Here is a 25,008-nt window from a genome sequence, read left to right as displayed (position 1 = left end):
TCGCTTTACTAATATCCTAATTAGTTTAAATATGAAGAATTGAAAAGAAAACTTGAAAACAACATTAATATTACAATTTTTTTTTTTCTTGCTAATTAAAAGTTCAGCTAATAATTTTTTTTTTTGGGTATGATTTAACTAATATTAACAACAGGAACAAGACTAAAATACGAATGTCTTAATTGTAGAGTTGATCAATCTCGTCTTTGTATTTAGCCTCGACCTTGTCCCGTCTAATCTTCATCGTTGGTGTCATCAAGCCGTTGTCTATCTGCAATGTTGTCATAAAACAGTTTTCTTCATGAGGTTTTGGATCTTTTTGGGTCCTTAATAAGCCAAAATATCAATAAGAGAGGATTACCGTGAAGGACTCGTCGATGATCAAGACCGGTCCGACTTGAAACGAACATTCTGATGTCCTGTAACATTGTTTGAAACATAGTAAAGATAAGCTCTAATTAGTTTTAGCTCTAATTAGTTTAAGAAGTAGTTATTACCATTTCCTCAGTTCTTGGTAGATCAAGCTCTTTAGTTTTTCTTCGGGTATTTCAGGATCTACTCTTTGTGCTTCCTCTTTGTTTGGGATAATGATGGCTCCAAGGCGGCGTCGATCCTGTGAAAGAGAAGTCAATTCGAATAACGAAAGATAAACGAATCATCGATACTAAGATTTGTCATGTTTGTAACATTCTTTAAGATAATTCAAGAACCTGTCCAATAACAAGGATTTGATCAATCAAACTGCTTCTCATGGCGGCTTCTTCAATCTCCAATGGTTCCACATTTTCACCTATAACAACGATGATGTTATCAATTTAAGGACCGATTTCTCTTGTCTAATCGATTTTGGGTTCATTTATGCATTTGAACATGTTTGTGACTTGGATTATACCTGTGGATAGTACAATTGTGTCCTTCGCACGGCCTTCAAGAACAATGACACCTCCACAGCGGCGACTCCGCCCTATTGAGTGATGGGGAGCAATCCAACCCGTATCTCCTGTATTGAACCATCCACTCTCATTTAGAACTTGCTTTGTCGTCAATGGATTCTGAAAAGCACACACCAACACAAAGATGAGTTAAACCCAAATTTAATCATCAATGCAAAAACCCTTACTTAGATGTTTGCTTGATGATGAGTCAGGCAACAAACTTAAATTTGAGGACGCAAGAGAAATATGCATTATGACAAAGCTAGGAAGCTATATATATATGCTTATTAGCAGGTTATTCAGAAGAAACGAGTGTTTTTCTGTCACCTTTTTCACAACTTCACAGTAGTAATATTATGATTAAGTAAGCTAAAAGTACAACACTACCTTATAATAACCCTTCATAACCTGTGGACCTCTGACTTTGATAATGCCTTTTGAACCAGGAGGGAGTACATTATTAGTCTCAGGATCTACAATTTTGAATTCTGTACCATGCATTGGATGCCCAGCTGATCCAAGAACCTTTGACAACAACAAAAGAGACAAACGAAATACGGTTAAAGTCGTAGAAAAAGGCAAACGATGGATCAAAAGAAATAACAGTTATTAGAACTTTGGTAAGAGCATTTCAGAAATGATACCATCTTTTTTTTGCAAACACTCAAAAGGAAACTTTAAAGCATTGTGAGTTCAAAACAAATAAGGATATGGAAGCAGGAACGACTTACATTATAGCTAAGCGTCCGTGCACACACAACAGGCGAGGTCTCTGTCAAACCATAACCATTTTGTAGAGTCACCCCGATGGCCTGCATAATTTCGGAACTAAGTCTTTTAGATATCGAAACTTTCAATGCCAAACAAAGAGAAATTATAGATGGCTTAACCTCAAAAAACTTATCAACATGAATGGGTAAACTACCACCTCCGCTAATACCAGCCTGTGGAAACCAATATCGTATCAGTATTTCACCATAAATATAAAGCTAACGATACAAGATAGAAAATAGAATCCGTGCACTACCTTCGATATTCCAATAGACGCATGTATTTTCTTGTAGATAAGCATTTTGGCCAACATATGTAATGGCCACAATAAGGCCGCGATTACTCTTGCCCACAACCAATCCACCAAAGCAACAATATACATTGGAGGCTTTTGCTCTTTTGTCAGACACATACCCTGTAAACCAGACCAAAGACCATATCAAAACTTCAGGAACCACAAACAGGTTAAAACAAACTATACGGTCAAGAGGGCATCATGTTCATGAACCTCATATATCCTTTTCATCTCCATATATGCCATACTGACTCTGATCAATGTAAGTGCTAGAAGTTTTCGGGCAGCAGAACTTGAAGAAATTTGCTTTTGAATCCCACTGAAGAGCTCAAAGAGGAAACAAAAAAAAAGAGTGAAAAATTGTTTAGCAACCAACACATAATGAAAATTCTGAGTAGTTAATGATTGAGATGATGGACTATTCTTCAGAAATATGGAACGATTGAGCAGAACACTCATTAGGAGTGTACTTCACCAGGCTTGCCCAGAAACAAGATTAACTAAAATTCTCTTAGCTGTGAGAGATGAATTTATGACTTATTGAAACAAATACATACAGCACTTCAGTATTAACTATGTATAGAGTCCATCATCAATAGAATATGAGTATTGTGCAAACTTTTAAGTTTAATGTAATGACAAACCTGTAAAGTGTCTCATATACCAACGGAACGGAAACAATATAGTTTGGTTGGTACCGCTTTAGATCATCCTGTGCCAAAAGAAAACAATGTAAAAATGAATTGGAGCCAAACGGATCAAACGTTAAGAAAAACATTAAGGTGAATCATCTCGGAATGTTAGTGAAGTATCACACAAACAGGGGACCAACACAACTCAATATAAGTACGATGATTGCAAAAGATACTGACTTAACAGATGATGAGAATAACCTTTAAGTATCTTATAGAAGTATACATTTGCTCAATCCCACAGGTGAATATGAAGTATTCACTAGCACGTTCATAGGCATGCCATGATGGCAGCATGCTTAGAAATCTATCGCCAGCTTGAGCAGGTACATATTTGGATAAATGCTTTATCTGGAAAGTGTTTAAGAAAACATTAAAGATTCTCAAAACCTATTGTTTCCAGAAAGTAAAAAAGGAAAACTTGATATATAAAAGAGACAGAATCACCAAAGAACGCTTGCAAAAAAGTATTGTGCCTATTAGCTTCAACCTGGTGTAAAAGATTCCGATGTGTAAGCGTAACGCCTTTCGGATTTCCCGTGGTACCACTGGTATACATAATTGCGGCTATATCATCTGAATTGATGAAATTATAGTTACCTGCAGTCATCAGTTTGTTAGCATCAGGAGGAGATTATTCTATTAGGGCCTTAAGAGAAAAACATAGAATCTCAACGTACTGGTATCCTTAGATCCTGACAATTTTGCACGCCTTTCCTGTCCTAGGCTTTTAATTTCTGCATAACTGTAAACTGGAACCTGCAACCCCTGTGTGACCAATGATGATTTCTCACCCCAGAGAAGTATCAAAAATCTCAGAGATGCCTTGGAAGTAAATGTCTCAGCAATGCGGTTGAAAAACTCAGGATTATCCACAACAAGGGCTACACTGCAATACAGATCACTTGAAATTCTTGATCTCTGTATTGCAAAAACAAATATGGCATATGTAGTTGAAGAGACACAAGTATATGGAGGGACGAAAGATCTGTTTTGCCATCCAAGAATCTTTTTGAATAGTTATGATTTTTACAGGAGAGTGATGGAATAAGATGAATGAGAAATCAAGAAGCTGTTTTGATGAGAACTACTACACCTAAACCATGCATACTGCTCGTAGACTCAACAGCATCATTAGATGCATCTGAAGACATAGAACTAAAACTGATTCATTATAGAACTATTTCATTATAACAAAATACACAAGATGATGAAACAAACGGTAAAAAAATGAGGTCAGTATACAGTGATAAAAATCCTTGTGTTTATATGAAAGCCAACTATTAACTTATTAGTAATAGGTATGCTAATAAGTACGGAAACTGTTGGCATACCTTTCAGAATGACGGTATATCTGCAGTAACTCTTCAACCGAGGACCTAGATCCTCTGACAACATTGACTGCTCATGTGGCCATTATACCTGGCAGAAAGTAATAAACAGACAAAGATACAAATAATTGTGTGAGAGAAGGAGATATGAAAAAGCAGTGTATATTATTAGAACTATTGTAGCAAGAAGGCAAGAAGTGCAGTTTAAATAGCTAAGCGTATACAAAAGCCCTACAGCTTGACAGAGAGGAAGGATAAATATATGGTGATTGGATGTGTGACGAACTAGAAACTTAGAAGGAAAAAAAGAAAAAGATCAGTAACATCTCAAACGTAGCTCGAAAGACTTTTGTTTGATAGTTATATAATATATGTAAGGCAAGCACAGCTTGGTGATGATGCAAATATTTAATGAAATCAATCCCCCTACTAGGGAGGCCCTAGTGTGTTCCATTTCCATATCATCAACCACATACCTTGATCTGAAACAAGCCATCTGCAGGAGTTATCCGCAAAAAGTCCAATCTTCTCATTTGCTTTCATTCCAACAACTCTTAAGCCCTCGGCAAAGTCCAAAATTTCTTGTTCCACCTAAAAGTTAAGTAAGCAAAAAAAGGCTTCAGTTTTTAATAAATAATTAATATCTGAATCGCTGGGAACAGAACTACACCAATGGGAATGCCCAACTAATAGCACTAGAAAAGCATCAACTGGTTCTTCAAAAGATCCAGAATTTGGATCATCATTAGGAACAGAACAAGCATATCAACTAGCTACTCTTCCTTCAACACCATCATTTTAACAATCTACTAAGAATTGAATTTGCTATATCCATCCTCACACACAGTAGTCAACATATTTTGCTTAACAGTACCAAAAACTGGATGATATCTAGCCATCTAGGAACATACTAGAATATTTTTATGTTATTTAAAGTGACTGGACCCTGCTTGCCTTAATAAATAGCTACTAAATAAATAAATAAATAAAATTGCTGGGGTGGAAAATGTGAAGGAATGGCCTCTCCTTTTTCTTCTTTGCAACAATATTGATGAAAAGAAGCATTAGTAAGGAACCTACCTGTTTGTAGGTCAGTTTCAAAGGAGGATCATGATAAGGATCCACCAATGCAACTCTATCACCATACTTATCTGCAGATGATCTCCAAATATCCGGAACAGCCTTCCATTCATTAGAACGCAAAGCAGAATCTCCGGACAGTGACGAGCTTTCAAGGACTGGCGAAGACGTCCTCACTTCTTTTTCCTGAATCATACATATCAAAAGATTCAAATCCAAGGCCTTGTTTCATCTAGAGGACAGTGGGGACTTGGGACCCATTGAATCAACAAAAAGCTACAAACTTTGCATTGAACATGAAAAAAGGATAACAATTTTAATAACTTTTCTAAACTAATAGGAATGATCTCAAAAACATATAATAATGTTTACTTTCGAAATTAAGGTGAAGAGTTTTCGTATTCAGTTCCAAAACCCCAAAAAGCGAGAACAGAATTGTTAAGATAAAACAAAAGCTGAATACTTTTGAACTCGCCTTGGACTCGCAGTGAATCCTAAATCGCCGGAACGAGGGAACTCGAACACCCTCGTGACTCGAAATCAATCTGAACCCAAAATCATGAAATTGACGAGAAGAAGAAGAAGAGGCGTAAGATAGTAGCGTCGAAGGTCCCAAAGAGGTCGACGCCATCATCGAGGCAGACGCAATGAAGAAGGAATAATCAGGTTTCAGATGAAGTTGCATTTGCAGATAAGATGAAGACGGGGACCTTAATAAAAAGGACATGGAACTGAGAGATAGTGAGAGATCGAAGCTAAATAAGATACAAAAGTGACCCAACCATGTCCTTGTCGTCACTGGTAATGGACTCGATCCTTACGACCATGGCTTTTTCCAACGGACGAGATTTTTTTTATTAATATTATTATATTTTCTTCCAAAATTTAATTTTATTTGGTGTATTTATTTTTATTTTATTTGCTCGTCTATACGTTGTATGAAAACTTTGGTGTATTTATAATGCAATGCAATCACATGAATTGTATGCGACATTATTTTAATTCTGAACGAATTGTTTGGTGATGATCGTGAATCCAAATCCAACCACGTTATTTCACATTCATTCTTTTCGCTAATTTGATTTTTGTATTTGGTGTTTTTACGTTACAGTCAAAGGTTCTGGATTGCTTGCAGCTTTAGAGTAAAGTAAAGATACAGAAATGTGAATATTTTAATTTATTATTTTTTTTTTTTGAAACTAATATTTTAATTTGTTAACCTAGAGAAATGTAATAATCATCATCAGCTTTGTAAGGAAAAAAAAAAGGCTACTATATATTAATTATTTTGATTTTGTTTTTTCTCAACATCGTGAAACATGAAGCAGAAAAGGTACAACAAAGATAAAGAACAATATAAGTAATCCAGCTTTAATCAGTCTTCCTCCTCCTCAATCCTCACAGTGTAACGCTCGGAAACTTGCAACGATCATTGCCTGTAAAAGAAGAACAAAGTTTTGTTAATTACTATACATTCCAGAAGTACTCATACTCTGCCACGTGAATCGTGACTATACGAAAAGGTTATTTTGGTCCAGTATCTGAAAAGAACAAAGAAGGGGGCTTATTACCAGGGTTGGTCGTGGTTTCATGAGCTAGTCCATTAAAGTAACATCGAACGTTTTGGTTGCGGAACTGAGCCCAGTACGAACTAATCGCGTAGCTTGCGTGCCAATAAACTGAGACCGGTTCGTAACATTCTCTTCCCGGAGCCAAAGCCGCACAAGTGGTGTTGCTTCTGCCACAAGCAGTTCTCAAAGTATCCTCAAGCTCAGCCTCGTTAGCTCCTTCCACCGGTACGCACCACACTTGGCCTTTGTATGGAACGTTGTTCGTCGGTTTAGGCAACGGGTTGAAACCGGTTAAGGGTCTTTGACCGGTGAAATCTATGTCGTAGATTGGTTGACCGTCGGGATGCATAATTCCCCAATGTCTCTGTGTTCCCGAACCGGGTTTTTGGTTTTCGTTGAACAGAGAAAAAACAAATGTCGGTATTGGTAAACCGGGTCTAGATGGCGTACCGATTGGTGGACTTGCGGTCATTTTTTTGATCAGATTCCGGTTATATGTAGCCGCGTTGAGGATGTTGGCTCCGGTCTCGTCTATGTCACCTGAATTAGGCCATCCGGTTTCGGAGATTGCGAGGCGGATGTGTGGGTAACCGAGCTTGGTCATCGCGAAGAGAACGGAATCCAACATTTGGTCTAGAAGATTACGGTAAACCAAACCGGTTTGAGGGTCGGTATAAGTGGAGTTTCCTTGGAACAGAGCATAGTCCAAAGTGGAGTTCATGGGGTTTCTTGACCAGCGGAAGTAAGGATGAACATTGATGAAGAAGTAAGAGTTTGTTCCGTTGAGAAACTTCAGCAACGGTAGTATCACCGGTCCGGCGATTTCTTCCCGGAATGTTCCGTTAGAAGGAGGAAACGATGATCGTAGAGAATCCATAGCTAGAGGTGTCCCGACTTTGATGTTGTGAATCCCACGAAATCTGAGAGAGTTCACGATTTTGCGCATCGCCGGTACAAGATTCGCCGAGATGTTCCCGTAGTTGTAGTTAAGGACTTCGTTCCCGACGAGGACAAAGCGAATTTGTGTTTGTGGATAGTAAGGGAGGATATTGGTTCTGACCCATTCATCGGCTGTGGTTTGGTTGGAGCTGAGTGAGGTGATTTGGTGGTTAGGTACGGTTATGGTTACGTATAGATTGGTTCGAGAGAGGAGTGTGAGACTCTCTGGATCAGCGTCGTAGAGTTTGACATGACCGGCTTTGATAGATTTGATGAAGTTGATGGATTGGTATGGAGATGGGAGGTTGTTTCCTTGTCTTCCGTAGTTGATACCAATCTTGCTGGCTAAATCTAGCATTGTTTTCCTTTGAAAGTAGTACTTGTGCCTTTGAAACCTAAGCGCGGAGCAACATGAACCTGTCAAACAGAGCAAATCATGTTCAACATGGGATATTACATATAGAAAATGTAAACATGAGGCAAAACTTGTTGAGTTGAAAGCGTTATGCATAAACGGAGAAGATGAGTTACCTGAAAAGACAAGGAGGGTGAGGAGAAAAAAAGCAAGAAGAGTCATGTCTTTGCGTTTTGTTTGCAATGTGTTGGTGATGATCAGATTGTGATTTTTAAGATGGGAATGGGTGTGGAATTGGTGATGTGGTGTTTATAAGTAGGAGTATGGTGTAGGTTTATTAAGTCATGCATGAAAAGCTTTTTTTTGTTCGGCCTTTTGATTTCTTTTCAAATCTCATAGTTCTTTTGTGCTATGGTTTTAAAAAGATTGTTGGTTGGATGGTTCAAATTGAACCAATAACTCTTTCCCCAAAATACATATAGTTGTCAAAATTGAGGATGCTATACGTATTCGTATTGGTAATTGTAGATTGAGAAAATACTTCAATAATGATATTTGAGCTGAGAAGACTAATGAACTTTTAGGATTCAAATAGTTACGGTAGATAGGATGGACAAATCCATCAACAGTTTAGTCCTATATTTTTAGGATGGACAACAAATAGCTATGTACCAACTTTATTTGTATAAATGATTTATAGTTTTTTTTTTAATACACACCACTACAAACATAATTTATGAATCGTAAATAAGAAACATCATAATCGCCGACGGATTTGTTCGTCTCAACCGAAACAAATAACAATTCAGATCCTTCCTTAATTTTATTTTTATTTTTTGTCATCAGAATTTATATTAGAAACTGAACACATTACATCTGTTGACTACAAAAAGGTGAAAACATCCAAATCATTTAAGACCAAGTCCAAACAAAGAAAGCATAAGCTAGCAAGTTACACTTCCGGAAACAAGGATACAAAGACTAACAACCTAGAAACAAATGTCACTAAGAAATAAACAAAAACCAAAGCACTAAAACTCCCTAGTTGATCAAGAAAGAAACTCACTAAGCCTTCCCATAAAACTTGTAAACGCTGGAGAGTACCAATTAGACCGGAAGTGCTATAAACCATGATAGCACACTGTCGACAAACCATCATCAGCACCGGCAAGAACGAAAGCAAGCTCGAACGATATTAGAGAAACAGAAGCCACAACCATCCAGTCGTACAAAAACAGTCAAAAGAAGGTGAGCCAAACTAGGGACAAAGAAGATAATCTTGAGATTTGACCTTAGACAAGCCAAAAAAGACTAACAGCTCTTACACGCGGACCCTCGTCGACCCAACTTTAACCATCTACAAAATCAAAATTGGTGATCTTCTCGCAAGAAAACAGCTGAAGACGAATCCACTACTATGTCTAGAGCCCAAAACCACAACTCAAAAGAGCCACAACAAAGAGCTAGTAGATGGCTAGCAACAAAATACCATCCTTTCTTAATTTACATTGGATAAAATTTATTTAAATATAGAAAAAATCTTCGGTGCACCCCTAGGGGTGAACCACTCTTATTCACCCCCTCTTAATTAACCAATCAAAATACAACAAATTGCCATGTCATATCATATTTATAAAATAAATCAAAATTATAATAAAAAGACAAAACAAGTTAAGGAAACCAATTCTGTAGATTTTTTATTAAGGAAATTATGTTGGTTTAGGTTTATAAAATAAGAAAAATACTTAGAGTTTAGATTTTACAATTAAACTAAATCATATGTCGGTTTGGGTTTACAAAAATGTGGTTAGGGTTTAGTTTTTACAATTATACAAAATTATATGTCGGTTTGGGTTTACAAAAGAGGGGCTAGCGTTTAGGGTTTAGATTTTACAATTAAATGAAATTATATGTCGGTTTGAGTTTACAAAAGAGTGGTTAGAGTTTAGGGTTTAGATTTTACAATTAAACGTAATTATATGTCGGTTTAGGTTTACAAAAGATTGGTTAGGGTTTAGATTTTAAAATTAAGCAAAATTATATGTCGGTTTGGGTTTATAAAATAGTGGGTAGGATTTAGATTTTACAATTTAAAAAATTATATTTTAATTTAGGTTTATAAAAAGAATGATTTGGGTTTAGATGTTATAATTTAAACTATAATATAATGTTTAGAATTAATAATTTTAAAATTAATTGATATATAGAATTTGTTTCCTTAACCAATAATTTGTTTCCTAAACTAAGAGGGGGTGAATAAGAAGGGTTCACCCCTATGGGTGAACCCAAAAATTGTCCATAAATATAAACCATATATCTATCTTAACATTTTTGGAGTACATTTTTGTGCCACCCTCTCTTATTTTTGTATCTAAACAAGTCGCCTGCTAAATTCTCTACAATTCTTACAACCAAACAAAATTATTTCCTTATTTGATAATATTAATTTCCTAAAATCTATCTACCTAATTTAAATCAATATGTTAGATTGAAATTTAATTTTCCTTTCACTTTTATTTAATTTTATATTTTATTATTTTAATTACTATTTAATATATAAAGTTAATAAAATTTTAATTTTTTTTCAGCATATGATGTGATTTGAATTTTTATAAACGGATATATATTTTAAAAATTGTCTTACTATATTTGTAACCAAACAAGTATATCCACATATAGAGTTCGGAATACATTTTTGGAGTACAATATGATGCCATCACTTTTTACCAACTTCAGGTCGGAGTTTTTAACTAAAATTATAACTGATTCAATTATCCGGATCCTCCTTAAGATTGCCGAATATTTTGGGCCCATTTTTAATCAATAGCATATTTATTTACATCCAATTAATGCCACTTATTGTCAATTATTGTCCATTGTATCTTAGGAAAGATCTAATTTGTATGCCAAATTTATAGGGTCGAGTTTGACAAAAAAATTGACAACACAAATTATGTTATCACATCTTCTTAATCACATCCCTATAATTGAAACGACCTGGCCCGTTTTTTTTAATAAATAATAAATAATACAAACTCATACCCACTAGCCACCTAACCACAATCACAACCAATAGCGGAATAACAAAAACCAATATCCAATAAATATTCAATATTAATGAATAACCAATATCCAGACATAACCATTCCAATGTCAAACAACAAGGAACAAGGAACCGGCAACCTAGCAAGTTCTAAAGACCCAACTCTAGCAACCTAACAATGTCAGACAACAACCAATCGAGTCCCTAGAACATCCTCCTCTTCATTGCCTTGATTCCACGATCACACTTTGCATTTACCTGCACCACAAACACAAATTAAGATGCATAAGTATTTGATAAACACTCAGTGAGGCAATCCTCCCATCTACTGGGCTATACACACAAGCAACAATGATTCCAATGTTCCAAACAAACAACAAACAAAACATACAAACCAGGAAACGAACATCGTCTCGCTGGAAGGGAGGTGTCGACCGACACCAGCCTAGTGTCGACCGACACTGGCATTGGTGTCGACCGACACTATCCCACAGTGTCGATCGATGCCCATTCTTGCTGGTGTCGACCGACACCCACCTGCAACTGTGATCCGCACGAAGCCGAGAGTCGAATCTCGCTTCCCAATCTCCTCCAAATCATCCAATACTCAAAACTCATGCCGGAAACATCATTAGGAACCTGTATAATCCAATCCCCAGCAAGAAAACACACAAAACAACAACAAACAAGCAAGAACAAGGAAATCAAAGGCTTAGATTAGTCATGGTCATGCACTCACCCTTTGCAGGAAGTTTTTGACCAACAATGAATGAATCCACACTCTCAGCAAGCTTCCCACACGTTCCTAGCCTTAGATCCTCACTCCCACAGCAAGATCTCACCCACAAAGCCTTTAAATCTCACAATCTCCCTCTAGAACCTCAAGAACAGTTTTGTCTCTTTTCTTTTCTCTCAAAGCGGCGTGAGACAACAAAAACACGACCCTAGGTCGTTTTCTCCTTTTTAAACCTTGGTCCAATGGTTTCCTTAAACCAAACCGGTCCAAATCAATAATTAAAACAATCTGGTCGAACCAGAAATAAGTGGTGTCGACCGACATCAACATGGGTGTCGATCGACACCCACCCCCAAAGCGCAGAGTTTTGGTTCATGGGTGTTACAATAATATAGCAACTAATTCGAGATAAATACATCTTAAGAAATATGTAATTTGCATTTATTAAACGATTACATATTTGGTAAAATCTTATTAGTTTTAAATGTACACTATTAATCCAATAATATTAACTGAGAATCATAATAAGAATATGTCATATCATTCAGTCCTAAATTATAACTAACCAAATCGTAAAATGTATATTCTTAACTTGCGAATCAAGAGTTTGTACAAAACCCTAACTACAACCGCTAACAATATATATATAGATCAATTCACCATTAACTACAAGTACCTCTAAACTATTTTAGAGTATCATATTAACAAAATAATAGTATTTTTGTTACTCCAAAAAAAAAAGCATAGAGTATTTAATAAAAATAAGTAGTTATCGCCGGCAGTAACAACCAAAACCTGAGACAGATGGCTTTTAGACGACCACTGATACTAATCGTCATCTTCATCGTTTTAACCGCCGGCGTTGAAATCACCACCGCCGATGAGCCGGTACCGACGCCATGGCCACACCAGTTCCACGCGTTAATGTTTATGAACTACTCCGGCGATCTCTCGATGATTGACCTTTGGTACGACTGGACCAACGGTCGTAATTTCAATATCATCCAGGAGCAGCTCGGCGGCATTACCTACGACCTTGAATGGAACAACGGTACATCCTTTGTCTACACGCTCGACGAATCAAAATCTTGCCGCTCAGCTCAGCTCGAGGTTTGTATTTTTTTTTTTTGTTACGACTCGGTCGTAGATCTCAGAATACCTTTTGGCTGTAGAATAGGAACAAATTCGAATATGGATGATGGATTTGGTCAGTTTTTTTCTTGATTTGTGTGATTTTACTGGGAAAATGAGAGTTAGAAAACCAGAGATTGCTCCAATTTTAAGCAACAATGGAGGAAGATTGTAAAGTTACTATAGTGTCTGATTAGGATATACTCTTTGAGAGGTTTGAGTTTCTTTTTTTCTTTTTGAGTAGGAAGTTGAAATAACTAAGGAGAGAATTCTAGGTTTTGGATAAAGTCAGGTGATTTCACAAATCATCAGTTGATCAAAATGGAGCTCGCTGCAGATTTATTTCGAAGTTCTCTCTTGTTTCTTACTACTTCACTCTAACTTGGTCATTCGTTTTACTAAATACCAGTATTTGTGGCATTTCCTTGTTAAGTGTAGCAGGCACTGTGCAGTTATGATTGTTAACTTTGTGCTTTGTATCAATAACTCTCATCTCATCAGAAGTTAGCTAATCACTCTGGTGAGTGTAATAACCAGGATAGAGAGATTAGGATTTGGTAGTAGTAGTGTGCAGGACCGGGTCTCTTGGTTTCCAAGAGGACTTTGGTAGAGTAGAAACCTGTAGGATCAGGAGATGAGGGTGCTGCGTGACTTTACATATCTACTAAGACTTGATTGTTTGGTTTTCATAATAGTCAAGGTTTACCGAGAATGGTCTTGTATGAACCTGTAATGCTTTTGTAAATAGTAACTATGCTGAATATATAGGCTTGGAATTTCATGATGTCATAAGGTTGGAATCCTGCGTCCAAACTGGCTAGATGGAGCCAAGTATCTAGGTCAAAAAAATGTGAGTGGGTTTCTCTGCAATGAGTGGGAGAAGGTAGACTTTATATGGTACTATGAGGATGTTGCAACCAAGAGACCCGTGCAATGGATCTTCTATACAGGTGATATCACCATGCCATTCTCTACTTAGCAAGAAACCTCGGTTTTATTTCTAAGCAAAAAAATCATCTGAACTGAGTGGAAAAATTGTTGCAGGGAGGGAGGCTCATATAATGACATTTGAGGTTGGTGCGGTCCTAGAGGATGAGAAATGGCAAGCACCGGTTTATTGTTTCAACAAAGAGAAGAAGGGTTTATCAACAAAGGGAGCTTTGAGAGAATTTAGAGGATACAAAGAAAAGGCTGCAATGTAATGTTAATAAACGAGACCTTTTTTCTTTTCTTTCTAGAGGATCAATCAGGAAGAGCACAAGAGTGAATAAATCATCTACGGAGGAGACCTTAGAGTTTGTGTAAAAAACCTAATAATTCAAAAAGATGTTCATGGTCCGCATTGCTTTGACTATGATACGAGTGAGTTGGGTCGGGTTCATACAACTTTGTTGATGTCTTTTAAAGCAAACTTAAACAAATTATTACCACGATTCACGAACCTTTTAAAGCAAAAACAACTTAAAACCCATACTCTTCCACAAAACCCTTAAGATTCAAATCCGACGGTCCACCTTCAACGGCCGCATCAACAGCCAGCTTCATCCACTTCGCCGCACACTCTCTCATCTCCTCCGCCTCTTCGCCCTCACTCATCACCCTCTCCAAACACCGTCTCACCTCCTCCCCAGCCACGTGTCCATCCTCCTCTACCTTCACTTTCACTCCGATCCTCCACGCATCCTCCACAAGCTTCGACGTCGTACACTGATCAGCAAACTGCGGAAACGCAACCACAGGAACACCACTCCCTAAACTCTCCAACGTCGAGTTCCAACCGCAATGAGTCACAAAACACCCCACCGAACGATGCGCTAAAACCGCCGTCTGAGAACACCAATCCACCACCAAGCCTCGCTCAACTCCTCTGATCATTTCAAGAAACCGATTCTTTTCTTCTTGATTTTTCTCCCTCACGATCCACAGAAACGGTCGGTTTGTGGCTAACACGCCGTGAGTAAGCGCCTCCATGTGCTTCTCCGGCAAATCTTCCGCATGAGTTCCCAATGATACGTAAACCACGGACTTATCAAGATTTGAGTCTAGCCATTTCGTGTAATCCTCGTCGGAAGATTTGAAAAGATCGGTTTTACCGTCGGAGGAGGAGGAAACTAAAGGTCCGATTGGAATCATTCTGAGTTTCTCAACGGAGGTTAAAGCATCGTGTTCTAAAGCAGAGAAAGTGTTCACAAGAATCTTAGGGTTTGGTTCCGACTCGAGAGCTTCGATGTGTTCTTTTAGTGTCACAAGAGCGGATGGTAATGCCTTCGACGGTTGAAGAAACGAGGGGAGGTCTCCGGTGGTGATCAGTGGCAGTTTCGGTAGTTTGATCGGATCAGTGTCGAAGAGGTGTTTGTAAGAGGTGTTGAAGTAGTAGTAGTAGATGTCTAGTACAGTGGCTGGTTCGACCCAGAGAAGTGTAGTCGGGAGGTGAAACTTACGCGCTACAGTGGCAGCCCAAGGGACGAGAACAGAGTAGATTACGCCTGTGATAGGCTCTGTACTGGCGTCAAGATTGGCTCTGATGATGTCGCTGAGGCCGTTCGAACCGAAGCGTTTGAGTTCGGACATGTAGATCTTCTGGTCTTTGGAGGACTTAACACCGTCGTCGAATCCATCAGTGAACCAGGCGAAGGACAAGCCTTTTGTGGAAGGTGGCTCGCCCATACGACGGTGAGCTGAGATGGCGGTGGAGTATGTGACGGTTGCGCCGTGGTGGATGAGACGGTTGGCTAGTTGGAGCGCCGGGTTTATGTGACCTTGAGCCGGGAAAGTTACAAGCAAGTAGTGAGGATGACGAGGGCAACCATTACCGGAAGTTGGCATTTTAGTGTTTTGAGGATTTTCAAGTTTGAAGTAAACATGGAACACACTCGAGCTTTTATAAATAGCTAAAAATTACACCGAAAATATAATTAGACCTAGGTAAAAAAATGTGCCATGCACATGAAATTTTATGTCATACAATTTTATATAGACATAAAATTGTATATATAGAGCCATTGAAGGCTTTGAACAAAACAAATACCAACTACAGTTACGATTTTTCATCACTAAATATTTTTTATATTTATTTTGAGAAAACATATATTGTGTCTCTTCATTGTACAGTGATGTTCTTTATTTTTTTTTAAATCACATTTCTGTTCATTGTGTGTAGTTGTGTCGTTTCACCATATATTATTCACAACTTTTTGAATAGTTATGTTTATCTAAATTTTTATCTTTTAAATTTTATTTTGGTCTATATATAAATATTTATCTAAATGTTTATCTATAATTTTCTCTTCTTAGATAACGAAGGGCATGTTTATCGGTGATACCAATAGGACAGTATAAGTCAGAATCAAAAATTAAATTAAAAATTCTAATATAATAGAAAACCAATAGGAAAGTGACACCTAAGACTAAAGGATCTAAAATGATGTCTTTAAATGGCTTGCATAAGACATTTTTTTCTTCCCTCTCCTCAAGCATGTCTTATATTTATATTAAAAAAAGAACTAAAGACACCAGTAGTATATGCGATGAGAGTGCTCTAACAAATCATTGTTCGCTTACACAAATTTTTAGTTTCATAATGAATCTAAATAATATGAATTTTAATATCCAATATCCAATATTCTTCTATAATGTAACTAATTTTTTTAGAAATGATTATATTAATATAGAAATTAATCAAGGTTAATTATATAATTTACATTTGCGTTTATTTATCGTAACCCTTCGTAGAATATGTGCTTTTTAAGATTTAACTATTTTTTATTTTTAGAAGTTTTTATTTTTATTATAATTATTGGTTGATAAATTTTCACTTAAGATAAAATTTATTTCATTTTTAAAATTATTTTATCAGAAATTTGCATTTGCTTATTATTATCTTTCGTTTGATATTCTCATGGATCACTTCTTCATAATATTTGTTTATTAATAATATAAATATCAATAAATATATACTAATATACTATGATGCTTGTTACTCTTTACTATAATTTTTCATAAAACATCTTATACTTCAAATACATATAAAAGAATTTACAAGGTTGTCTCGATTTATTATGACTTTATTTAAGAAATTTTAAATTAGAGTTGAGTCTTTTTGTCATAAGACTTTTTATTATAAGTTTTCATTGTGATTGTTGTTTGTTTTTATTATACAATTATATATGTTTAATATTTATGTAGTTTTAGCTTTACTTATTATCTTTCTTCTTTTGAGATAATTTTTAATATTATACTTAGCATATATTTTCAAACTATTTATTAATTCTCAAATAATTTTATAATATATAATTCTAAATTTGAAATTTAATTTTACTTTTTTTAAAAATACTTCTTCCGTGACATTGTGATCCTCCTAGTAATAATACTAATAATAATGAGGGCAAAAAAAAATACTGACGTAATACTTGACTAAAAAGATAACCTCTAGGTAGACATTTTTTGTTTTTTTTTTTTTGTTTTCTTAGTTCTTGTAAAAATGTAAAGATACCCAAAAAGTTATTGAATGGAGGTGTTCTAAGAGACATGTTGGAGCAGAGCAGTGATAAGGTAAAAATAACAACAAGGTTCGAATTCGAACCTTAACCTCAACTAAACAATTTACTATCTAATTTACTCATCAGTCATCATTTCACCGAAAAAACAATATATGTAGTCTCATTAAATTAATAAAAATAATATGGCCTATAGATCTTGCTTCCTGTGCCTTACACGGCCCTTACCGTATGACCGGGCCTGCTGAAGTTAAATCATTGAGAACACAAAGCATCAAAACAATAACAATACACTGTCTTGTCTGTAACAGTACACTGTTTGTCTATGTCTTCCAAGATTGGTGGATGAGAGAAGTATTGTGACGACCGATGAGTAATGGCGGCAAGTAGAAAAATTTGGCTCAGTCTGTGACTCTGTTTATCACTTCTCACCCTCCACACAACATATCTGATTAGATCATATCATTGATTGGATTTTTGTATGTTTGTTATCCTTATTATAATTCAATTATCTTGAAATGTTTGTTCCTTTAAACATACTTTTTTGTGTATGTTGATAATTAAACGTAGAGACAAATTAAGATTTTGATATTACAAACTTTAAGCACTTAAACAGATATAATTGAATAAAAAAAATAAATAGAGTAAACAACTAAGCACATCATTTGCATGGCTTAGAGAATGTTAGCAGCCCATTGTTAATTTTGAAATCAATACTAAATTAATGGGCAAAAGGGGTGTGGTGTCTTCCCAAGCCACACCAAATTTTGCTTTTATAACATGGTTGGCTGTACGTTATAGGGTAACTACTGGAAATCGAATGATAACATGTAACCAACGATATGATTTTTCTTGTGTGTTTTTTTTTGTCAAAAATCGATAGAAATTGTCACTATACCATGCATTAGGACCAGCTTATGACAGTCATCTCCATTTAAGGCTAGAGCCACATCCTATGCTTCTATTAAGGTATGCATTTCAAGCTACTTATAATTTGTTGATATGAATATAATGGAAGCTGGTGGATTTAAGTGAAGACTGGTCCATTCGGAGGCTTTGCAGTTGATGTTATTGACTGAGTATAAACAGAGATAGAGTAGCTCAGTAGCATATCATTATCCAGGGTGATCAATCATTTGGTGTTGGCTAGAGCTTGTTGGCTCTGTTCTTAGGAAAAGATGAGTTTGGATAAGAAGCGAGTTACAAATTTACAATTCTCTATTCTTATCCTCCGTAACAGAGCACTCGCACTCTCTAATCTTGTTTTACACATCCGGTGAACAAAGCAAAGATGAAAAATATATAATTTAACCTTTTACCAGAAAAAAAAAATGAAAAATATGAGTCATCGGTGGTTATTATTAGCAAGAGCGACACGTTGCTTACACGTGTCGTTCAATTTTCAATCCTTATCTTAGTGTATCGCATATTGGACCTAAACTTGTACTTCAAATTTGCCCATTGTGGGCTTTAATATAAAGTTGAGTTGACAACAAAATATAAAATAAAAAACTAACTAAAGCGAGACAAATGTGACTTAAAAAAGGGTCTGATTATATTTTATCACTTCTTGGATACACAGCGTGTTGGACAAAATATTGATGGAAAACAAAAGAACTTGGGAACATTCAGTTGCCATTGGTGTAACGATGAGTTTGATGATCTCTGGTTGATTTGGTTTGATTTCAAGTAATGTTTTTGTAAAAGGGTCTGATTATATTTTATCTAATGAAGTTCAAAATATCTTACACTAAATCTTCCAAAAGATCATGTTTACACTTGACATGACACTATTAAAAAAAAAAAAGGCTGGCCTAGCTAAGAAACTCACTCTTTCTTCTTCACTCTTCTTGCCTACAAATACGATCGCCAAAACCCCTAAAACTTCTACAACAGTTGAGTGATTTTGGTGGTGGGCTATGCTTTTATCTCCAAGCAAGTTTCAATATCCATCTCCTGCTCTTCTTTTATCTCCAAAGTATGTTTCTTTGATTCTTAGCTTCTCTCTTTTGTTTGTTGTCTTTAGGTTCTTGAAAAAGATGGATCGTAGAGATATAATCAGTAGTTTACCGGAAGCGATTAACTGCCATATCCTGTCCTTCCTTCCAACTAAAGAAGCTGCTTCCACATCATTTCTTTCGAAAAAATGGCGGTATCTCTTTGCTTTTGTCCCTAATCTTGATTTGGATTACTCTGTTTATCTGAATCCTATGAATAAGTTGGACAATTCCACAAGTTTTATGGATTTTGTGGATAGAGTGCTGGCATTGCAAGGCAACTCTCCTCTACACAAGTTCTCTCTAAAGGTCAGAGACGGCGTTGATCCAGTCCGTATCACTTCTTGGATACACAGCGTGTTGGAACGCGGTGTATCCGATCTTGATCTACACCTGGATTTTGAATCGGAGTATCTGCTTCCTTCAGAGGTATACCTGAGCAAGACACTGGTTAGTCTGAAGCTATATTTTGGGCTATATCCCACCTTTGATGCTGAAGATGTTCATCTCCCAAAGCTTAAGACACTTCATATTGAGTCAGTCCATTTTGAAAAGCATGGTATGCGGCTTACCAAGCTTCTCTCTGGTTGTCACATACTTGAGGACTTAGTTCTGAATGATATATCTTGGTTCATATGGGACTTTGCCTCGGTGTCTTCCCCAACTCTCAAGAGAGTAACGTTTTCCTGGCAAGAGCGGGATGAGTTTCCAAAGAGTGTGTCATTTGATACTCCTAATCTTGTCTACTTGAAGTTTACTGACACTGTTGCAGGCAAGTATCCAAAAGTGAATTTTGATTCGCTTGTTGAACCCCATATCGATCTTTGCTTGTTGGAGCCCTTATTGATAGATTACCATGAAGGTTATGGGGAGAATGATATGGTTGGCAATGCAACAGACTTTTTAATGAGATTATGCAATGTCAAGACTCTTTATCTATCTCCCAACACTCTTCAGGTTTGTTCCCATCTTTCTTTTAGTCTTTTTACAAATTTATGGTACTACTTAGAAGAACATTGCTTAAGTGTCCTAGTTGGTGATTGCAATTGAGTGATGATAATCAAGTTGTTATGGTTTTGTTTCAGGTGCTTACTTACAGTTGTGATGCAATACCGCTCTTCAACAACCTGAGTCAATTAACCATTGAGAGTGATCCCACAGTAGGATGGCAGTCATTGCCGGGCTTGCTCAAGAATTCTCCAAATCTTGAAACTCTTATCTTTAAAGTATGAAGCAAACCCTTGAAAAGCATTTGTTGACTCATTTTTTCAAAGTTTGAGAATATTTCACTATATGTTTCAGGGACTCATTCACAAAGCCACGGATAGATGTGGAGATGTGTGCTTGTGCAAACCTCATGAAGAGGGAGAGGAGATTCGCAGTTGCTTATCATCAAGTCCGGTGAAGGTCATAAAGATACGGGAGTTTGGTGCATTTAGTGATGACATGGAGAAGCAGATCAAGTATTTCTTGGAGACAATGCCGAATCTTGAAAAGATGATGTTCTACTACAAACCACCAAGTTTTGAAGATTTTATTGAAGTTGCAGGCGGACTTAAGAGTCTATTTTCTAAAGTAGCTTCATCTAAGTGCGTTCTCCGACTAATCTTGTCACAGAGAGTACCTTTACCGGTAAGAAGCCTAACCTCTTAATCTCAGAGATAATAATTAACAAAGCTTTGGAGTACCCTTGCTTGCAGTCGCTAAAGTGAAGCTTCTCGTGTTTCTGCCTACTTTTGTTCTAAAGACGTGTTATTTAGGCTGTCCTTTTTGGCTCACAATATTAACTTCATCTTTTGTTTGCTTCAGTTCGTTTGTTGGGTAAACTGATCCTGTAGGAGTATTTCAGTTCGTTTGTTGTGTAAATAGATGTTTGTTTCAGCTCGTTTTGTTGTGTAAACTAATCTTGTAGGAGTAATTTGGTCATATACTCAAGAGCGAAGATATGTTGCAACTTAGAATCAGTCATTGTGAAATCTCTCAAAAACAAATTTTGTTCTCTGAATTCACTATCTTAATAGGAGATTGGTCCTTAGTTTTAATGTTCAAGGTGGAACACATACTCCGTCAAGCGTTGCAGCTTCGATGAATCCACCTTTTGCTCTCTTTTAACAGCTTGTTTCTTCACAGTCACCATTTGAGAAGTTGCATCCACTGTCCAACCATTCTCTACAACATCTGTGTATATCCAGAAAAAAAAAAAAAACAATTATAATGTTAATTCTGATTCCACAACATATATGGTTCTCACTAGATCCATGCTACAAAACACTACGCCAAGACATTGCCACAAACTCTTTGAGATAAACTTTTTGTGATTAGTTTCAATAAAAGAAGGAACTCAGAGGATTAATGTGGGAAGAGGACGTTAATATTTTGAAAGCAAAGGAAATTGCAGTAAGAAGCTTACAAGTTGTGGCATCATCCTCTGTCATCCCCAGGAAAAGGGCCAAATCACGGATGGTTATTGTGGAGTAGGCCGACAACAAAAGCTGAAACATCCTTTTTGTGTAAAGATCTGCAACAAAACCCACCCAGAGATAGCATTGAGGGGTTATTGAAAAGATCAACCAATGGGAAGAGGCAACAATCGATGCCTAAAAATGCTACAAAAACTGTGCTGCCTAAAACAGGATGCAGGCTAAGGTACAACTTCGCACAACTCAAACTTATGTTAGGCCTTTGGTTGGAAAAAGACTGTTAACTGTTTTTGTTCCGACTTTGCAAGTCTACTTCTCTGCTAGGTTACTTTAATGCAATGTTATTCAAATTCATGTTCTTATATAAGTTCACTGACAAGATGCAAGTTGCTTTATTGCAGGACACAAATTCTAAAGTAAGGCCTCACAAGTTAACATAACAACACAGCTACTCAATCTCAATACGCAGATAAACCTAGAGAGGAATATGAAGTAACAAAAAATTTAACTTTACAATGCTTGTATGGTAATAAGCAGCCAGGAAGCTTAGTACAAGAATTACCTGAGAAAGCAGCAACCATATCTTTAGCTTCTTGACTCCAATCATAACCACGAATAGCTTCATATACACCTGCGTAGTCACGTGTCCATAGCTTCTGACCAATCTTCCAAGCTGCAACAACTTCAGGCTTCCTCTCCTTGACAGATGAAGGTATCGTTTTCCAGAGGAAACGAGCGCTATCACTGCAGTAATAACAAATACAAGAAACATCAAATACAAAATCCAACTCCAAAACAGTCATATATTCAAGAACAGCTGAACCATAACTCTGTAGTTCCAACATACTACTACACTCACTATCAAGACTACAAAATCTGTTAAAAGGAGTTGTCAACAACTATTAACTTGTGTCAAAGTTTTTCAAATCAGTGGATACAAACAAGTAAGTGTAAAAAAATCAGAACTTAAGAGTTAAAGCCCTAGACATATCTCATCCCTTTTCTAGATGACAACATAAGGATGCAAATTGTGATATCCCAAGAGGATCTATATACACTCAATCAAAGCAAATAGACCAATTCTGAAGCCCTAAAATCCGCAAGGATCCTTAAGAAACCTTCTCTAATTACATAAGAGAAGAAGATTAAACTCACCAATCGTCGACGTAAACGTAACCCAGAAGATGGATTGCGTAAGGCCAGTCATCATGAAACGCAATTCCTTCGGTAGAAACCTGTAAATTAAAGAAGCGATCGAGTAAAACCTCACAAAATCAACTTCACAAAACCCTAATAGTGAACATCATCAGAAACAAACAACGATAGCGAGAGAAATTTTGGAACCTGAAGCATGAGATTATCGCAGATATCGGCGATTTTCTCAAAGGATTTTTCGGCTAAAGCTTCCTTAACAGGAGAAAGATCCATGGCTGGCTTCGATTGTAACTAGTCTCGGAGCTTTGGTGAAGATGACGATCCTTCTTCTTAAACCACTCTTTAGGGAAAAAAATAATAAAAACTCACAGATCCTTCCTCTTCTTAAAAGCCTTTTGCAATACGGTTTACTTTAACCGATTAAAACCAAACTTAAACCGTCGTAAAATTGTTGAACTAAAAACGAACGCTAAATGGGCCGAGCCCAAGTGGATCCGCTAAGCCTCAATTTCGCGCCATAACAGATCCTGTTCCCGCGAAAATAATTCTATCTCTGTAGCTGCTTCAATGGCGGAATCTGATTATACCATAAAGAAGAGAATGCGATTTTCTTCTTCTTCTTCTTCTTCAGTTCGAGGTACCACCTCTAAGAGCCTTATGGCAAGCGAATTAAGGAATCATAGCAACCGCTCCACCGTTCGATTCGCACCAGCTGTGTCTCACATCAGAAACCGATTTCTCACGGATCTTAACTGGTTACTCTTGACAGATTCGTCATCCGGAGAAGATTTTCAAGAATCCTGGTTCTGTGAGCTATAGGAGATTGCTTCCTTACTTGAAGAAAGCTTCTGATGATACTAGATCTAGAGATGCTGATACAAAAGATTCAAAGAACGAAAGAGATGAATTGATGGTAGGAGATGACCGGCTCTCTCCTACCGGGTCTGTTTTGTTATCTCCCAATAGCTTTGTTGAACCACCAGCAGCACAAAATCTACATGGAAACATTAGCCCTTTCAAGAAGATGACTTCATCTAGTGCCACCAAAATTCCTGTATGATCTTCAGTGTTGTTCTTGCGTCTAAAGTTTTAATTTCATCCACCTGATTTTGTTCTTAACAATTTCCCTGTTTTGACTTGTAACAGTTGTGTTCCAAGCGCAAGCTATTTAAAGTGCCAGGTTCTGTGAATTACAAAAGAATGCTTTCATATCTCAGAGATAGCTCAGAGGATAATCCTGGTAAGTCTCTTTATATTCATTGTCAGTAATAGTTCGTACAGTTAGTCCTTACTGTCTTCTGTGGCTAGGTGAATTATATATAGTATATCTGCATGATATTAGCTTCTATTAGGAAAAGAAAAACCCGGTTGACTTAGAAACTGATTGTTCTTTGTCTTTAATTGTTCTTCTAGGGATGCCTGAAACCAGTAAACATATAGATCTTCAGAAGAATATAGAAAAAATTTCTCCAGCCACTGAGAACAAAGGGGCAACAACTGAAGCTAAAGATTTGAATACATGCTCCAACAATGTTGAGTCGACGCCACTCTCTGATCCAGATAACGAACAGGAAACTCAAACTTTTGTTAGCTCAGTTTAGCTGATAGTGTTATTTAGTTAAACAGTTAGTAACAAAGTCTTGTATATAGGTTTAAGCGTATTTGACTTGTCTATGCATAGAGTTCACATAGGCACTTGTAGGTCAAAAACAAGTCCTAGATCATATGAACCGTACAATTGATCTTCAACGCACAGACAATAGAGGTAACTAGAATCATCCACATTAGACTTGTTAGTTCCTTTGTCTCCACATTTTTCTGGTTGTACAACATTAATAGTGTCTGTCTTTGTCTTTTTTCAAGCATATCAAATTGTTGTTGCTTTCTGATCCGCAGTGATCTTGCCTTGTTATCTTTTCAGATTTATCATAGCTTATTACTCTAAAGCAATTTCGTTGCATTGTATAGAAACTAGTATGAATTGGTACGTTCAGGGATAAGGTTTAGAATTGTGACAATTCCAGTGAAAGGAACACCAGTAATGACTTATTATGGATTCAG

At 36.7% G+C, this 25,008-nt stretch overlaps 7 protein-coding genes and 1 pseudogene across 12 annotated transcripts; 3 read left to right on the top strand and 5 right to left on the bottom strand.

Annotated features, from left to right (window-relative positions):
• Nucleotides 1–20: 20 nt before the first annotated feature.
• LOC104719049 (long-chain-fatty-acid--[acyl-carrier-protein] ligase AEE15, chloroplastic) lies at nt 21–4,115 on the bottom strand. Its single transcript, XM_010436894.3, has 15 exons — nt 4,028–4,115; nt 3,374–3,582; nt 3,184–3,293; nt 2,895–3,044; nt 2,646–2,713; nt 2,215–2,320; nt 1,963–2,121; nt 1,826–1,879; nt 1,667–1,747; nt 1,323–1,460; nt 893–1,052; nt 711–790; nt 498–613; nt 362–419; nt 21–271 (listed from the first exon to the last, which is right to left on the bottom strand). The coding sequence occupies exons 3-15, from the start codon at nt 3,250–3,252 to the stop codon at nt 179–181; spliced, it is 1,332 nt and encodes a 443-aa protein (XP_010435196.2). The 5' UTR covers nt 3,253–3,293; nt 3,374–3,582; nt 4,028–4,115; the 3' UTR covers nt 21–178.
• On the bottom strand, nt 3,336–5,735 carry LOC147936126 (long-chain-fatty-acid--[acyl-carrier-protein] ligase AEE15, chloroplastic-like). Its single transcript, XM_087468599.1, has 5 exons — nt 5,568–5,735; nt 5,105–5,290; nt 4,501–4,615; nt 3,785–3,837; nt 3,336–3,614 (listed from the first exon to the last, which is right to left on the bottom strand). Exons 1-5 carry the CDS (start codon nt 5,733–5,735, stop codon nt 3,336–3,338), a joined length of 801 nt encoding a protein of 266 aa, XP_087324725.1.
• Nucleotides 5,736–6,352: 617 nt separating this feature from the next.
• LOC104719048 (putative glucan endo-1,3-beta-glucosidase A6) lies at nt 6,353–8,362 on the bottom strand. Its single transcript, XM_010436892.3, has 3 exons — nt 8,146–8,362; nt 6,676–8,031; nt 6,353–6,540 (listed from the first exon to the last, which is right to left on the bottom strand). The coding sequence occupies exons 1-3, from the start codon at nt 8,189–8,191 to the stop codon at nt 6,503–6,505; spliced, it is 1,440 nt and encodes a 479-aa protein (XP_010435194.1). The 5' UTR covers nt 8,192–8,362; the 3' UTR covers nt 6,353–6,502.
• A 4,056-nt stretch (nt 8,363–12,418) lies between these two features.
• LOC104719046 (uncharacterized protein At4g14100) lies at nt 12,419–14,221 on the top strand. Its single transcript, XM_010436890.3, has 3 exons — nt 12,419–12,858; nt 13,673–13,829; nt 13,924–14,221. The coding sequence occupies exons 1-3, from the start codon at nt 12,553–12,555 to the stop codon at nt 14,079–14,081; spliced, it is 621 nt and encodes a 206-aa protein (XP_010435192.1). The 5' UTR covers nt 12,419–12,552; the 3' UTR covers nt 14,082–14,221.
• Nucleotides 14,222–14,246: 25 nt separating this feature from the next.
• On the bottom strand, nt 14,247–15,903 carry LOC104719047 (UDP-glycosyltransferase 75C1 pseudogene; annotated as a pseudogene). The gene has a single exon (XR_015568849.1). The product of XR_015568849.1 is annotated as a UDP-glycosyltransferase 75C1 pseudogene (transcript).
• Nucleotides 15,904–18,852: 2,949 nt separating this feature from the next.
• LOC104719044 (F-box/LRR-repeat protein At4g14103) lies at nt 18,853–21,257 on the top strand. Of its 5 annotated transcripts, none has more exons than XM_019231169.2 (5): nt 18,904–19,310; nt 19,402–19,527; nt 19,633–20,329; nt 20,458–20,598; nt 20,675–21,257. In XM_019231169.2, the coding sequence occupies exons 2-5, from the start codon at nt 19,415–19,417 to the stop codon at nt 21,023–21,025; spliced, it is 1,302 nt and encodes a 433-aa protein (XP_019086714.1). In that variant the 5' UTR covers nt 18,904–19,310; nt 19,402–19,414; the 3' UTR covers nt 21,026–21,257. The 5 variants fall into 5 exon arrangements, with proteins under 5 accessions (XP_010435188.1, XP_087325888.1, XP_019086714.1 ...); XM_087469764.1 differs by having other exon boundaries at nt 19,137–19,270; XM_010436886.3 differs by having other exon boundaries at nt 18,853–19,310; nt 19,402–20,329.
• A 21-nt stretch (nt 21,258–21,278) lies between these two features.
• LOC104719045 (COP9 signalosome complex subunit 8) lies at nt 21,279–23,595 on the bottom strand. The gene is made up of 5 exons (XM_010436888.3): nt 23,137–23,595; nt 22,948–23,027; nt 22,355–22,536; nt 21,783–21,890; nt 21,279–21,550 (listed from the first exon to the last, which is right to left on the bottom strand). The coding sequence occupies exons 1-5, from the start codon at nt 23,218–23,220 to the stop codon at nt 21,411–21,413; spliced, it is 594 nt and encodes a 197-aa protein (XP_010435190.1). The 5' UTR covers nt 23,221–23,595; the 3' UTR covers nt 21,279–21,410.
• On the top strand, nt 23,527–24,897 carry LOC104719043 (uncharacterized). The gene is made up of 3 exons (XM_087469766.1): nt 23,527–24,001; nt 24,094–24,187; nt 24,361–24,897. Exons 1-3 carry the CDS (start codon nt 23,858–23,860, stop codon nt 24,546–24,548), a joined length of 426 nt encoding a protein of 141 aa, XP_087325892.1. The 5' UTR covers nt 23,527–23,857; the 3' UTR covers nt 24,549–24,897.
• The last annotated feature ends 111 nt before the right edge of the window (nt 24,898–25,008 follow it).

The sequence above is a fragment of the Camelina sativa genome, chromosome 10, assembly GCF_030686135.1.
Source record: "Camelina sativa cultivar CO46 ecotype springtype chromosome 10, ASM3068613v1".
Classification (NCBI taxonomy): Eukaryota; Viridiplantae; Streptophyta; class Magnoliopsida; order Brassicales; family Brassicaceae; genus Camelina; species Camelina sativa.
Note: the sequence above shows the minus strand (reverse complement) of the source record. Positions and strands in the feature narration are given on the sequence as shown.

Coding starts and splice junctions, on each gene's coding strand:
- LOC147936126 (XM_087468599.1), bottom strand. CDS start 5,735: ATGGCGTCGACCTCTTTGGGACCTTCGACGCTACTATCTTACGCCTCT. Junction 5,291..5,567: donor AGTCCAAGGCGAGTTCAAAA/GTATTCAGCTTT, acceptor TGTATGATTCAG/GAAAAAGAAGTGAGGACGTC. Junction 4,616..5,104: donor TGAAACTGACCTACAAACAG/GTAGGTTCCTTA, acceptor CTTAACTTTTAG/GTGGAACAAGAAATTTTGGA.
- LOC104719044 (XM_010436886.3), top strand. CDS start 19,415: ATGGATCGTAGAGATATAATCAGTAGTTTACCGGAAGCGATTAACTGC. Junction 20,330..20,457: donor TATCTCCCAACACTCTTCAG/GTTTGTTCCCAT, acceptor GTTTTGTTTCAG/GTGCTTACTTACAGTTGTGA. Junction 20,599..20,674: donor TTGAAACTCTTATCTTTAAA/GTATGAAGCAAA, acceptor TATATGTTTCAG/GGACTCATTCACAAAGCCAC.
- LOC104719049 (XM_010436894.3), bottom strand. CDS start 3,252: ATGTATACCAGTGGTACCACGGGAAATCCGAAAGGCGTTACGCTTACA. Junction 2,714..2,894: donor CTTCTATAAGATACTTAAAG/GTTATTCTCATC, acceptor CTTTTGGCACAG/GATGATCTAAAGCGGTACCA. Junction 1,053..1,322: donor TTATGAAGGGTTATTATAAG/GTAGTGTTGTAC, acceptor TGTGCTTTTCAG/AATCCATTGACGACAAAGCA.
- LOC104719048 (XM_010436892.3), bottom strand. CDS start 8,191: ATGACTCTTCTTGCTTTTTTTCTCCTCACCCTCCTTGTCTTTTCAG. Junction 8,032..8,145: donor CACCCTCCTTGTCTTTTCAG/GTAACTCATCTT, acceptor TCTGTTTGACAG/GTTCATGTTGCTCCGCGCTT. Junction 6,541..6,675: donor TGAAACCACGACCAACCCTG/GTAATAAGCCCC, acceptor CTTCTTTTACAG/GCAATGATCGTTGCAAGTTT.
- LOC104719045 (XM_010436888.3), bottom strand. CDS start 23,220: ATGGATCTTTCTCCTGTTAAGGAAGCTTTAGCCGAAAAATCCTTTGAG. Junction 23,028..23,136: donor GCGATAATCTCATGCTTCAG/GTTCCAAAATTT, acceptor TTTAATTTACAG/GTTTCTACCGAAGGAATTGC. Junction 22,537..22,947: donor TACGTTTACGTCGACGATTG/GTGAGTTTAATC, acceptor TTATTACTGCAG/TGATAGCGCTCGTTTCCTCT.
- LOC104719043 (XM_087469766.1), top strand. CDS start 23,858: ATGGTAGGAGATGACCGGCTCTCTCCTACCGGGTCTGTTTTGTTATCT. Junction 24,002..24,093: donor CTAGTGCCACCAAAATTCCT/GTATGATCTTCA, acceptor GACTTGTAACAG/TTGTGTTCCAAGCGCAAGCT. Junction 24,188..24,360: donor TAGCTCAGAGGATAATCCTG/GTAAGTCTCTTT, acceptor TTGTTCTTCTAG/GGATGCCTGAAACCAGTAAA.
- LOC104719046 (XM_010436890.3), top strand. CDS start 12,553: ATGGCTTTTAGACGACCACTGATACTAATCGTCATCTTCATCGTTTTA. Junction 12,859..13,672: donor GCCGCTCAGCTCAGCTCGAG/GTTTGTATTTTT, acceptor TGATGTCATAAG/GTTGGAATCCTGCGTCCAAA. Junction 13,830..13,923: donor GCAATGGATCTTCTATACAG/GTGATATCACCA, acceptor AAATTGTTGCAG/GGAGGGAGGCTCATATAATG.